The sequence below is a fragment of the Calliopsis andreniformis genome, chromosome 7, assembly GCF_051401765.1.
Source record: "Calliopsis andreniformis isolate RMS-2024a chromosome 7, iyCalAndr_principal, whole genome shotgun sequence".
Lineage (NCBI taxonomy): Eukaryota > Metazoa > Arthropoda > Insecta > Hymenoptera > Andrenidae > Calliopsis > Calliopsis andreniformis.
The window spans coordinates 2,977,044-2,990,973 of NC_135068.1; the positions used below are offsets into that span (position 1 = coordinate 2,977,044).

A 13,930-nucleotide genomic window follows, 5' to 3' on the forward strand; every position below is an offset into this window, starting at 1 on the left:
TATCTTCAACATTATTATTCATGCCCTCGTCTTCTGAATCACTGTATATTAGCAGTACAAGACGTCGCTTTCGAATGGCTATACTACTGCTATCACTTTCGTCATCGGTACTACTTGCTGAACGGCAGTCAAGACAATCTGACAGATCGTCGAGATAAAACTCGCCGAGACTATCCTTTTCATTCTTTTTTAAGGGCTAGAGCTTAGGAAAAAGCACCGATTATCTGAATAAAGAATGCGAAATGCTTGCTGCTTGCTACTTTGACAGTCTAGCCCAGGCTTCGGAATTAACTGCTCTTTTCGGCCGATTTTCGAAGGCGACGCCTCCTTTCTCCCTCGTACGTCACTTCTTTCCGCAGCGGCCCTAGTGCTCGGAAGGCTTCAGGTGCGTGCCACAAGAATCGCGCGTCAGGGGATACCACTGACAAAACAAAAACGCATCAACAATATTACCTCATGGGTGATGTGGAAATCTATGGATATAAGTGACGTCGCCCAAATGCGCTACGCGCGATTTTTGTGGCACGCACCTGAAGCCTTCCGAGCACTAGGGCCGCCGCGGAGAGAAGTGACGTGCGAGGGAGAAAGGAGGCGTCGCCTTCGAAAATCGGCCGAAAAGAGCAGTTAATTCCGAAGCCTGGTCTAGCCTAACCAAATCTAACAGAAAGATCAAAAGTCGATTAATCGACGACCGGTCGGTAAGCGCTGGGGAGCAAAAGTCGAATAATCGACGGCCGGTCGGTATGTGCTGAGAACAAAACGTCGATTAATCGACGGCCGGTCGGTAAAGTGTTAGTACTCCTTGATGACCTATTGAAGATTCATGATTCTCACTAATAATAACTAGTCTTTCAGAAACCTGAGGAATTATTATTTCACTAGTACAAACAGTAATTGTATATTTTAAATCATTAAATATTTCTTTCAACAAACATTTTACAGAATTCCATCCTATTGCATCAAGATCATTATGATCTCTTGATATGCTAAAACTTCTCACATTCAAAATGTCCATTAAATTTTTAATTGATGTCAAACAAGAATTTAAATTGTTAACATCAATTTGTTCATTATACACCTGTTTTGAAAATAAATGAAAAATATGAAATTTTTTATCTGGAAAAACCATAGCTTCTCCAACATGAACTCGATAATGTTTTAATCTTGAGATGGAAAATTTGTCTCGGACCAACAAATCTTTACTATTTTGTGACACAATCTGATAATCCAAGGAGAAAAAATGAACAAGATTATCTCGCCTCATGTAAAGGTAATCCTTACTAAAATTTACTTGAGGAAAATTGATCGTTTCCAGTTGAGAATTAGTCAGTGCCAGAATTTGAACTTGCTCAGAATTACATGAATCGTCAATATGCACGGAGGATTGTATCTGATCATTTGAAGGATTAGCCACATAGTTTCCCATTTTCAACATACTACACATTGCAGATACTTCGACCTCTTTTGCAACACAAAACTCTGGTCCCAGGTTGCTGATCCGCGACGGGGTATCTTTTGTTAAGACCTTGCCGATATTTGACGGATCTAGCAGAGCAAGGGCACCAATATCACCAATATCTGCACAAGTTGATGCAACATTAACATCATTAACATCGGGTCTCAAGTTGTCAATCCGCAACAGGGTGTCTTTGGTTAAGACCTTGCTGATACTTGGCGGATCGTACAGAGCTTGAGTACTCTGAGGCACATGGTCCGCTTCCAACAGAGTCTTAGTAGAACTCTCACATTGAAGCGTATCCTTCCTGACCAAGAACGATCCTCCAGAGGAATCTTTTATTTCATCAACAAATGTTTCTCCTTCATCTGCTGTCTGATATTCGTCACTGTCTGTTGAGTAAGTATCCAATTTTTCACACTCAAGCGTAACTTTAGCAAAACAATCCTTTTTACAAAAAACTTCAGCAATGAATTTTTCAGTTTCATGTTCTGAAAATCTGTCCCTGTCAACACCTTCCGTAAAAGCAGTAGCCAGGGAATTGTCGGCGCCTACAATTCCCTTCGACAGATCCTCCACAAAAGATTTGAAATTTTTTATTCCAAAACTTTCAATTAATGCAATAGAAGGACTGACATCAGTAAGGATTGCTGGATTTCGAGACAAAGCGTCAGCATTGGAATTTTGTTTTCTAGGTTTGTACATAATGTTATAATCATACTCATTCAATTTTATTCTCTATCTCATATGTTTAGACGTTGGATCTTTCACACTGTGTGACCAAACTAGCGGTCGATGATTTGTTATTAACGTAAAATGATGACCATACAAATAAGGTCTAAAATGTTCCACAGCGAAAAGAATAGCTAACAATTCTTTCTCTATAGTTGCATATTTTATTTCAGAGTCATTCAGAGTCCTCGACGCATAAGCTATAGGAAAGTCTTGTCCAACCGTTCCCTGACTTAACACTGCTCCTAAAGCATAATCTGAAGCGTCAGTTGTAACCAAGAACGTTTGTTTGAAATCTGGATACTGAAGTAATGGTTCTGTACATATAATTTCTTCTGTACTCCAAACGAAGGGAACATCTTTTTTTAACAATTATGTAAGCGGTTTAGAAATTTTTGCCATATTAGGAATAAAACGCCTATAATAGCCAACGAGACCTAAAAATTGCTTAATATGTTTCTTGTTTCCAGGAACAGGAAACAAGAGTTTCTGACAGCACGTGTTTTCTGAGGATCAGGTCTAACTCCTTTCGAAGAAATTACATGACCAAGGTATATTACTGCTTTTTCAAGAAATTTACATTTTTCAGGCTGAAGAGTTAACCCTGCATTTTGTAATCTGGCCAACAAAATTTTTAACTTACGACTATGTTCTTTCAAGGGATCAGCATATAACACTATATCGTCCATATAAATAAATAACTCTACTCCTTGTAATCCCGATAAAATTAAGTCCATACACCTCTGAAAAGTCGCAGGAGCATTTTTAAGTCCAAAAGGCATCCTATTAAACTCATAGTGGCCGTTAAGTGTTCAAAATGCAGTTTTAGCTTTTGATTCTGGATCTACAGGAATTTGGTGGAAGCCTGATGCTAAATCTAATATACTGAAGTATTTGGCTGCTCCAAGTTGATCTAAAATATCCGTTATATTCGACAAAGGATAAGCGTCACTAATTGTCTTTTCATTCAACTGTCTGTAACCAATTACCATTCGCCATCGTGGTTTCCCCGATGAGTCTGATTTTTTTGGAACTATCCAAATCAGTGAGTTATATGGTGAAGACGATGGTTGTATTATTTCGCTTTTTAATAATGATTCAATTTGTTTCTTAATTTCTTCTTTCTGTATTTGAGGAAAACGATACTGTTTTGTATTAATTGGAATATCATTTACAGTTACTATAGAATGTTGAATGGCATTAGTCGACCCTAATTTATCAGTCGGAAGATAAAATTGATATGGAAATGTGGCGACTACTTCCAGAATACTAACTTTCTCATCTTCATTAAGCTCCTGCAGGTCAAGAATTCTACAGAATTGGATAATTCTAGAAGTATCTGCTTGTGAACGTTCTACATCGGGATCTTCTGTACGAGCTGAACGCGATGAGGGTAGTTTTTCATTAAATTTCTCTAATTCGACCGGTGGTATACTAAGTGTAACATTATCAGGTGTAGTGTTTATAGCAAAAAGTTTTGCAAAACCGTTTTGTTGAGTAGCAATTACTTCACCTCTATAAACTCCTGGGTTCGAACTCAACCTTCTTACATAACCTGTCTTATTTCGTGAACCTTTTATTGGAATAGTTATCAAGGTTCTTGTACGCGGTGATAAGTTACAGATGAACGGAGTGTAAAGTCCCTATTCCCAAATTGAAGGTGATTTGCCTTTTTGTCTTTAAACATCAATATAGCTTCGTGTTTTTCCAAAAATAATATGCCTAAAATTCCAGCTTCTCTGATTGGAAAATCATCATCAACAATTTGAAATTTCACATCAATTTTATAAATATTAATTATTATTTCACCGCGGGTACGAACAACTCCTGAATTTATACCAGAAAGTTCATAAATTATATTTGTGTTTATAATCACACTGGAAATTACATTTTCTTTCTTAATTAAATTTAATTGTGAACCCGTGTCAATTAAAAAATTAATCGCTTTGCCATTGAAACAATCATGTTCCAATGAAACAACTGGTAAATGGCCAACTTCTTTTATATTTAATTTTAAGCAAATTTGTTTTATTTGGCGCTCGCAATTAATGGATCGCTTCGCAGATGTCTCTCTTCAAAGCTGGTATTGCTATTTTGAACAAAGCGATCTTTTTGATTTCGTTGTTTATAACAATATGATTCTTTCTTTTTTATGACCTATTTTTTTTACAAAATCTACATCTAACTCCGTCATAATTTGCGATCTTTCCACTATAATTTCTTTTATTTTTACCTAAAGGACACTCGCGACGTAAATGACCCGATTTCCCACATTCAAAACATTTCCGTTCATCCGTATTTACTTTAAGAACTTTTAATGTTAAAGAATTTTGTGTTCTTCTATCCGTTAATTCTAACTGGCATGCTAAATTTATCGCCGTTTCAAGATCTTTAATTTGTTCTTTTACTAAGAAAAGTTGTAAGACTTGATTTCGAAGTCCATGAATAAATTCTCTTACTGCTATTCGATTTAATAAGGCCATGGTTCCTATTATTTGTTCAGAATCGAATTTTTCTTTTACAACTTCTACTCCTTGATTTAATAAATGACTAGCCCTAGCACCGTAAAGCTCTATTGCTTCATTTACATCCTGTCGTAATCCTTTTACTCCATCAATAATTAGGTCTATATTGAAAGATTGTTCAAAAACTCTCTTTAAAAGACTAATTAGTTCGCTTAAATTAGTCGGTTCACGTCTGGCTGCTATTATTTGATCCACATTTCCTACAATTTTATTCCGTATTATGACTAACAAATTAGGACGATCTGCTGGTTTTACTCGTGAATTTGCTACTTGACATAATTTAATAAACTTGAATAGAGAGTTTGAATTTCCATCAAAACTTGGTATTAAGTCAGCAGCTAATTTTAAAGGAAGGTAAGAAATTTTGTCTGATGATTCCGAATTTGAATTTTCAGGATTAGGATTCTTATCGTCAGAAATATTATAACAGGTTGTGTCCTTATTTAAACTGGGCATATTAGACTCACACATATTAGTAGTTTTCATAGAGTTATGGTTAGTTAATCGCGGCGTTACAACTAGACTTTCTACTGATCTTATTGAATTTGAATCTATAGTTCCATTTCCGATGTCTGGACTTGGACTAGACTCTATGATTTGATTTTGATTTTCCACATCCTCGACATTAAAATCCTGATTCTTATATGAATTTAATTTTCGCTTCTTAAATCTTCTCAAAATTTCGGTCTTATGCAACAATTTACGCGACATTTTAAAGATAAGTACTTATATTTAAGTGTGTAACTTAAGATTTTTTGTTCTTCCAAATTTTCAGGATTCAGCAGCTTGACTCCGTTTGGACCTCAGATATTCGCTCAGTCAGACTCCAGACTCTCGGCTCCGCAGACTTCAGATTCTCAGCTCTGCAGGATCTTGACCCTCAGGATTCGGCTTCACTGAATCCAGGATTCGGCTCATCTGCTTCCGGATTGTACCATGTGATTTCGTGGATAGCTTGCACGGCCACTTCAATCACTCTTCTCCGACATTCGCCCGTAGCCCACAGGAAAACCGTGCTAAAAACCCGTGGAAGAGAAGTTGTACGAATCCGATGTTGAAATTCGTCCGAGATTGAGTAAATGAATTCAATAATTTCCGCCAAAAATTTTAGCGGATCCCACCGCTGTCACCAAATTTGTTGCGTGGTTATTTAGTGAATTGTTCTATTAATTTAAAACTGAATAAACCTATTGGATTGGAAGAGGAAATGTGCTATTTAATTATACGTCTGGTCTGTTTGAGTTACAATTCTGGAATGCAATGATCTTCTTTTAAATCGTTGCTAACAACTAATATTCCTTTTGTTTTTCTACTGAGTAAAATTTAAACCCAAATATAGAATTATTTAAAATACAACATTATGATTTACATTCATAGTTTATAATAATCGATTCATTTAAATCTCCCTCCAAACTATCTTCGTAATGGCGCAGCTTGAGACTTCTACCTAAGTTCACATAACTTAAAGATATAAGAACGCGACAGTACACTGTACACGACTTCTCAAGTGTTAAAATTCCCTACTCTGTTCTCCGCTGAAAAGGATGTTGGCAACATTAGACGAGTTCTATGTATACGTTTCTTCACCACATTGGATAATGTAGTTGCGTTGCAAATATGATTGATAAAACAGGCACCACTGTCGATATCGCAGTCTTCTGTGGGTAGAGACCTACCTTTACACCGTGGTCTCTGGGACCCCCCAAATTCATAACCCTCGAAAATAGGCAGTTGGGTAGCCTTGGAGCCATCTATGATCACTGATATTACTAAACCTTTCAGGTTATAAATGCAGCAATCATTTGTTTGCCTAGTAACATCAAATTTAATAGGAAACTATGAAGTCAATTTTTTACTTTCGCCGAACTAGATAACAAAAATGACCCACTGTGTGGCGGTACGCACTATCGCGTTACGTATTCGCCGAAGGAATTCGTAGACGAGTGTTTAGGCTATAGACCATGTTAGAGTAGCAATAAAAAATATGTAAGTTTAGTTTTCTGTACACTTGGCGGCGCTGCCGAACCTGGGGGTTCACCCATCTTGTTTTAGTTTTTCAGCGTGCTTGAGGTTCTTATGTTTTTTCTAATAATATGTGTATTATTGCCGGACCATGCTACGCATGCAATAAAGTGACTTGCTTAAAACCGTGTAATCGAGCTGCTCCCAGTACCATCCTTACCCATAAAATATATCAATATGGTGGGACTTTTACTTTTTCCGATGGACGCGCAAAGATGAGGTAAAGGTCACGACCATTTTTTCAAATGGAACTATACTTTTATTTTTTGCTGGTATTGTAGCTTATTTTAAGACGAATTTGAAAACTATCTATAAATGGTATCCATACCGCATAACATTACATCAGGATTTATACGGAGACAATTTCATCAAACGATTGAACTTCTGCAACTGGATTCATCAGAAGATAATAGAAGATGTTTCATTTTTACCTAACGTTCTGTTTTCTGCTCAAGCAACATTTACAAATACTGGCAATGTAAGCAGGCATAACATGCATTACAAGCACTTCAAAATTTATTATCATCATTATTTTTATAGTTTAAGGTGCTCAAGAAAACGAAAGGAAATAATGCTGCAATAACTACATTGGGAATTTTGATGAAAATCCTTACTAATGATGCAGCTCAAAGATTTAGTTGGAAAGTTAGGAAAGGAAACCAACCCACTCTTCGCCACCTACCCAGCTATAATAGTGGTATTATTTACAATTAGTAAGTAATCTTACCATGTATTTGTATTATATATTTGTAATCTCACTGTAAAATGAAGTGTACATACCTGCTTATTCTTTCAGAATCACGCTGCATTTACTAAGGAAGTGTGCATAGATGACGAAGTTCAAGGTTAGCTGCCAAGTGGTTGGCTAACACGCCACATGCATAATGATAAAAAAAGAAAAACATATAAAATACTTTATAAAATAATAGTGTAAAATAAAATAATTGTGATTTTCTATTCACACGCATTTTTAAAAATTTATTTTCACAGTCAACGTCCGATTTACAAAATTCTGATATGTCTAAAAAAAATTAATCTAGCTGCTTAATAAATAAAGTAATGAGATACCTGTTAGCGTCAACGTATTTTTAAGAGAAAGTTTGGGACAAATAGCCGAACGATGACGGGTCTTTGATGAATTTATGACAGGGTCTTAGTTTACGAAAGACTGAGGGTGCATGGGACTAAACAGTCCCGTCGGCGACCGATGGCTGATGGCTACGTTGGGCCTCCCAGCTATCGGGTGTTGTATGACTGTTTAGAAGAAGAGTGAGTGTTTGGAGAAGGCAAGCGGCCCGACGCTGTATTGCTAAAGAGTAAGGATATTGTTCCTAAAGGATCTGGCCACGGGGTGGGGAAGGCTATGCCTTTTGGTAAGAGGACTGTGACGAACCCCACGGCACTTACCCCAGAACCTCGACGGAAATAACTTGGGTTTTCTAACATACATGTACTACATTTAAGAGCGACTTATATTTTTCTCAGTTGCAAAAGATATAATGAACATATTATTTAATAAACAAGAGTTTTACTTTTTAAAAATACTATTTACTGTTGTAAATGAATTAACGTAAATAAATGACGTTCCGCTATTCTCCCCCGTGCTCTTCGTGATGTAACGTTATTTGGTCCCACGCTGAATGTAGTATTTACACGTAAACGAATGGATTTTGCTTTATTTAGAATTTGTAAAATAATTCACTTTAGAACAGCTCTATCAAAACTATCGGCTATAAAGTAGTAATCAACAATTTGCTTCTACCTTGAAGTTGAGGCTCCAAGCATAGGCTACAACGCAGTGTTGTAAAACTTCATAAACAGGTAAGGTGACGTCACTCAGAAAGGAATGTGGTACTGTAATGAACACTTTTCTTAGTGTAATACTCGTTTTATTCAAAACAAAAGAACAGTCGATATCCCATTTATTTAGAAATAATGTTATTTTAATTTGTAAGAATTCAAATATTGTATCAGGTATTCCACTTAATCTCCTTATACAGTAGGGCCCCATTAGACTGACTCGATTTTAAACCAGCATGATAACCTCATGGGGTTACTCTCAAGGATGACTTAAACCTATGCGCTAGTCTTCTTATCGAATCATAACCATACAAAAATGAGAGCTAGAAAAACAGCAAACTTTCTAATCAAGATCATGTATTTCACCGAGCTATAACGCTGCATGTAACATAAAATGTTTACAATTTCTATTTTATGTTGATGAAAAGATTTATATTAGATTAGCAGGGCTTTCATGATAAAAGTGAATTTAAACATGGTGTGAATCAGATTATTTTGTGTTAGTAACGATGTTTTCGTACAATAGTGGCAGATTTCTGAAAGAATGTAAAGAAGAGATAGATTGATTTCTTATAATTGAATGTATGTACGAGTTAATTCTGCAAATAAAACTCTCAATTGTAAGAGGGATGGAATACCTCTGATAATATTAATTCTTTCTTACATAATTTCGTTATTTTTTAATAGTTCTCTTAAGCTCTGTATAATTCAAAAATATTGTGATGGTTCAATACTGATTCAAAATAATCCTATTAAAGTCATGTTTGAACTCATTTTGTATCAACTAGATCTTTTCAACATAGTAAAAATTGTTTCTTTGACATTAAATAGAAATTATAAACATTTCATTTGTCGTAACTGGTTTATCGCCTAACACATTATGATTTGGATACCAGTTCAAGGATTGAGTACAAGTGAGCTGAGTGATCCCTCGGTTAGATCGATCCCAAATAGTAGTAGAGATCGTTCACGTCAACCGAGTTCGCTTCCGTATCAACTTAACGGGGCACTACTGTAATATCATATGAATAATTTGTAAACTTGGAAGAGGTATATTTTGTTTTAGTAATTCTTGGTAACCACGATCACCATAGGCACGTTTTAATAGTACTGCTTCTAAAATAGTTTCGGCAGACCAACGATATGGTGGTTTGTTAGAGTTTGATAGTAATGCTTTAATTTGGTCAATTGTAAAAGCTCGTTTTAGTTGAGTCTTATAGAAACGTGAATTATATTCAGAGATTCGAGTTTGTCTATCACGTTCTCTTTTTAGTATTATGTTGTTATCTCTTAATTTTCCCAGTTCTATTTTTAATCTCTTGATTTCCTTTGTTTGTTTATATATTACATCTTGCAACATACTTTGCAAATTTATTTTGCATAGTCTATCGGTACAACTTTTTAACTGAGATTTTTGTATTTCCTGGTTAAAACAAATATATATGAATGTACACATTATATATAAAAGGCATTGATTTAAAGAAGAATCATATGATACCAATGTATTTACTTGAGTTGGCCGCTTTTCAGGCTGATCAGAGTTTCCTTGCATGTCGGATAAACCAGGGTTTTTCAACCTGTTTTGGTTTATGGTTCTTTTCCGAATTTCAGTTGTATCTATGGCTCCCTGGCTCCTTCCATTTTTTCCTATTGTCATTCTTTCTTTCTTGCCCCCATTTTTGTTTTGTTCACGTGGCTCCAAAAATTCAATGTTAGGACTGTTAGAGAGTGATATTGTCCCTGTTGAGTAATCTTGACTTAAACTAGTACCATTGGTATTACTTTTAGATTGTAAACAATGATTTTGTACATTGTCCAATTTGGTCTGTAAATAATGATTTTGTGCATCTTTCACTTTGTATTGCAAATCATAAATTTGTACATCATCTAGTTCGGGTTGTAAATCATGAATTTGTTCATCTTTTCCTTTGTTTTGTATATCATGAATATGTTTCTCTTTCACTTCATATTGTAAATCATAAATTTGTACATCTTTTATTTTTGGTTGTAATTGATCCACATCACTCAAGTTTAGTTGTTTCTTGTTCAAATTATCTGTATTGCTTTCAAGAGAAATAATTAAGCATAACTTAGAAATAAAATTAAATGCTAAGAAATAAGTTTAATGAATTGATTCATTATCATGAAGTATTATAAAGTAAATTATTTTTTGTACCTTCCTTTCTTTGCGTTTTTCCGTTTTTTCAAGTGTGATTCAAAAATTGTTGGTGCTGCATAGCGTTTTAATTTCGCATAACCATCGACTTTTTTCTCCCACATACCTGGTTCAAAATGAACCTATACAAAACAATAAATAAAAAATTTATGTTATATTCAATTTTAAAAAGTAGATAAAATTATATGATAAAAAATAACCTCGCAGAGATACGAAGTAGTGGTAGGCTGCCATCTCTTTCGTCCTATATTTGCAATCCATTGTGCTCTTCGTACAACATTACGAGGAAAGGGTTTCATAATATAGCCCTTTTTGCTTGAATTGTTGCAGTTCAGCGCACAACATTTGATCACTTTTGACATTATGCACTATTATTATGCACTACTTAACAGTTCTCTAATTTCTATAAACTACAACGTGTAACTGGATTGAACACGATACAGAGATCTGCATGGAACTATTAAAACAAAACTAATATAGGAAATTTCGTATAAGCTTGTACGGGGACTTACATTGAATCTGTTAGAACTCAGAACTTAATATAGGAAATATAGGGAATTTCGAATAAGTTTGTACTCACCCTGTCAAAAATGTAATTACGTACAACTTCCAGAAAGCCCCGCTAATGTCGAAGAGACAGTTTAAAGTTTAAGGCTACGACTAGCCAGCTATGCAATTAGAATATAACGTAATTTGAAATAGAATGTCAATATGTATGTCAGTTAAATCTCAACAGAAACACTGTCAGTCCATTGATTCTGCTAAAACCTTTGGTCAAAACTAGATCTAGGGCATGCAGGGAGTTTCGAATAAGCTTATGCTGACTTGCTAGAACATAGTCCTGGAAACATTGGTCAGGCACTGTCAGTGTCTAACTCCACAGTTGGCGAGGCCACTTATTTGACGTATCAGGATCAGGAGTCTCGGTAGAGATTCGCGCCAAGTACATTCACACCACGAGTGGTAGGGATGAACTGGCGAAAGTCTCTCGCCGAGACTATCTATACAAGAGTGAAAAATGAGATGTTGAAACTTTGAGCTTCTTTAAAAGTATCTTAGAAGATGTTTTTTTTTCATGGAAATTGATTAATTATAACTCTGAACCTTCATCTACGTACTGATGCAAGTATTAGTGAAATTAATGTATGGATTATCGAATAATAGCATATTAAGCGGCTCGTGTGCCGAAAAACGTTTAGTAAATTCTAGTAAGATGTCTGTGAGAACTATATTACTAGCATTGTTAGAGGGAGAAAGGTAGATTCATGTAAATTTGCGCGAACGAGGAAAATGCCAAATGCGATTTTTGTAGTTCTAAATTAATTTAACAGTATGGCGGCATTGTTCAATTGAAGTGATTGGCAACACATCAGAAATCTCGGCAGACATTCACGCCAAATATGAATTATATCAGGAAGCTTCTTCTGAATAAATGCAATTTTATTGGACTTGCGTAAATAAGAATGTTTATAAACCTTTGTTTGAGCTAGGACTAAGGAAATTGGGCTTTCCCAACGAGTGACGGTATAAGATGTAGACGCGTGTTGTAGAAAGAAAGAAAATAAAACAATTTAATTGATAAATACAGTGTTCTCAAACGGCTGTGGTAACGCACGCTGATCACATAAGCGGCTGTACTCGTTAAAAGACGCACCGATATCGGTAGCTGCCGGAGAAGGAGGCCGATCCGTCACGCGTACCCCCTGGGTGATTTTGGCATAGAATGATTAGCAACGAAGACAACCGCTTTACCTGCAGTGTGCCGTAACATTTCTCGCCCGTCTTGCGGAACGCACGGTTTTCGGCAAAGAGTGGGGGTAATCCCCGCGTGGAAAAGCTGCGAGATGGTCGACAGTACCCCCCCGCTTTGAAATGCACCCACTCGCGAGTGGCCGAAACGAAAACACGAACACGTCGGACCGTATGTTCCATGCAAGACCGTGAGCTTGATGCTATGTATCAACAGATAGCGTTCGCTCCTCCGCGGGATCTCGCCGATATTCCTCGGCGGATAACAATTCGGCGCAGTTAGCTACCCACTTCTTGAGGATAAATCCACCCGCCTCCAGGACACGACGTAGTTGTCGGATCTTTTCCCGACCGAGTTCGACCGTGTTCGCACCCGACAGCAAATCATCGACGTATGTCTCCCGGAGGAGGGCTTCTCTTGCAAGCGGAAACTCGCTGCTGTCGTCATGAGCAAGCTGACGCATGCAACGCAGAGCGAGGAATGGCGCGCAGGCCAGATTGTACGTGACTGTGGTGAGTGCGTACTCCCGAACAGGTCTCGACAAATCGCGCCGCCAGAGAATACGTTGCAGACTTTGGTCGTCGTCATGTACGCGAATTTTCCGGTACATCTTCTCAACATCTGCCGAAAACGCGAAACAAAATCGTCGTCATTGTAGAATGACATCGGCTAGGTCTAACTGAATTTTTGGCCCGGCGTGGAGGCAATCGTTGAGGGATGTATCAGACGTTGTGTGGTGGAACCCGTTGAACACGACACGATCTTAGCAGCACCGCTCGCGTCGCGGATGATTCCGTGATGTGGTAGGAAATATCTTGTCGTACCCGGAGGTTCCTGCTCAGGAACAACGCGCATGTGGCCGAGCGGTTCGTATTCGCTGAGGAACGCCGCGTAAACTTGACCAAACTCGGGACGCCGCGCAGTGTTTTTTCGCTCCTAAGTAATGTGCGAAGGGCTGTTGACCTTGAGTTCCCGAACTCTCGAATATCTTTCGCGAGAGGCAAGCGAACAATGAATCGGCCATTGTGGTCGCGGGAATGCGTGGTTACAAAGTGGTTTTCGCAATCACATTCAGACGCAGTTAATAGTGGTTCACGCTTTACGTTCGGCTCCTCCTGAACTCAGAACCGCTGGATAAGCTCCGACAACTGCCGGTCCACTTCGCACTGGTGGCTGGATGCACCGCTGGGGACAGGAATCGCCGTTGGGAGATGCTCGCCCAGAAATGATCCAACTAAGGCTGGTGTGCTGAGCAACCGGACCGTTGACGCCACCGTGCTTGACATCAGGCCGAAGAATGCGACTGTAGACTTCGACGCCAATCACGATGTCAATGGGACGCTGTTCCAAGTAAAACGGGTCCGCCAATTGGAGTCCTCGAAGATGCGGCCACTCAGAGTGGGTGATTGCTGCGGTAGGAGCATATAGTTCCTTAATTAATTTTTGTGCAAGCCATCCAATATTTGCAT

General features: G+C 37.5%; 1 protein-coding gene across 1 annotated transcript; it reads right to left on the reverse strand.

The window, feature by feature from the left end:
- Positions 1-12,663: 12,663 nt before the first annotated feature.
- Positions 12,664-13,930, reverse strand: LOC143181374 (uncharacterized). Its single transcript, XM_076381756.1, has 5 exons — positions 13,915-13,930; positions 13,629-13,870; positions 13,472-13,576; positions 13,142-13,397; positions 12,664-13,082 (listed from the first exon to the last, which is right to left on the reverse strand). The coding sequence occupies exons 1-5, from the start codon at positions 13,928-13,930 to the stop codon at positions 12,664-12,666; spliced, it is 1,038 nt and encodes a 345-aa protein (XP_076237871.1).

Bases quoted from the DNA above. Each gene is read 5' to 3' on its own strand.
- LOC143181374 (XM_076381756.1), bottom strand. The intron at 13,577-13,628 runs GTGCGAAGTGGA...TTCTGAGTTCAG, and splicing joins AGCGGTGCATCCAGCCACCA to GAGGAGCCGAACGTAAAGCG. The intron at 13,398-13,471 runs GTTCGCTTGCCT...CACATTACTTAG, and splicing joins ACCACAATGGCCGATTCATT to GAGCGAAAAAACACTGCGCG.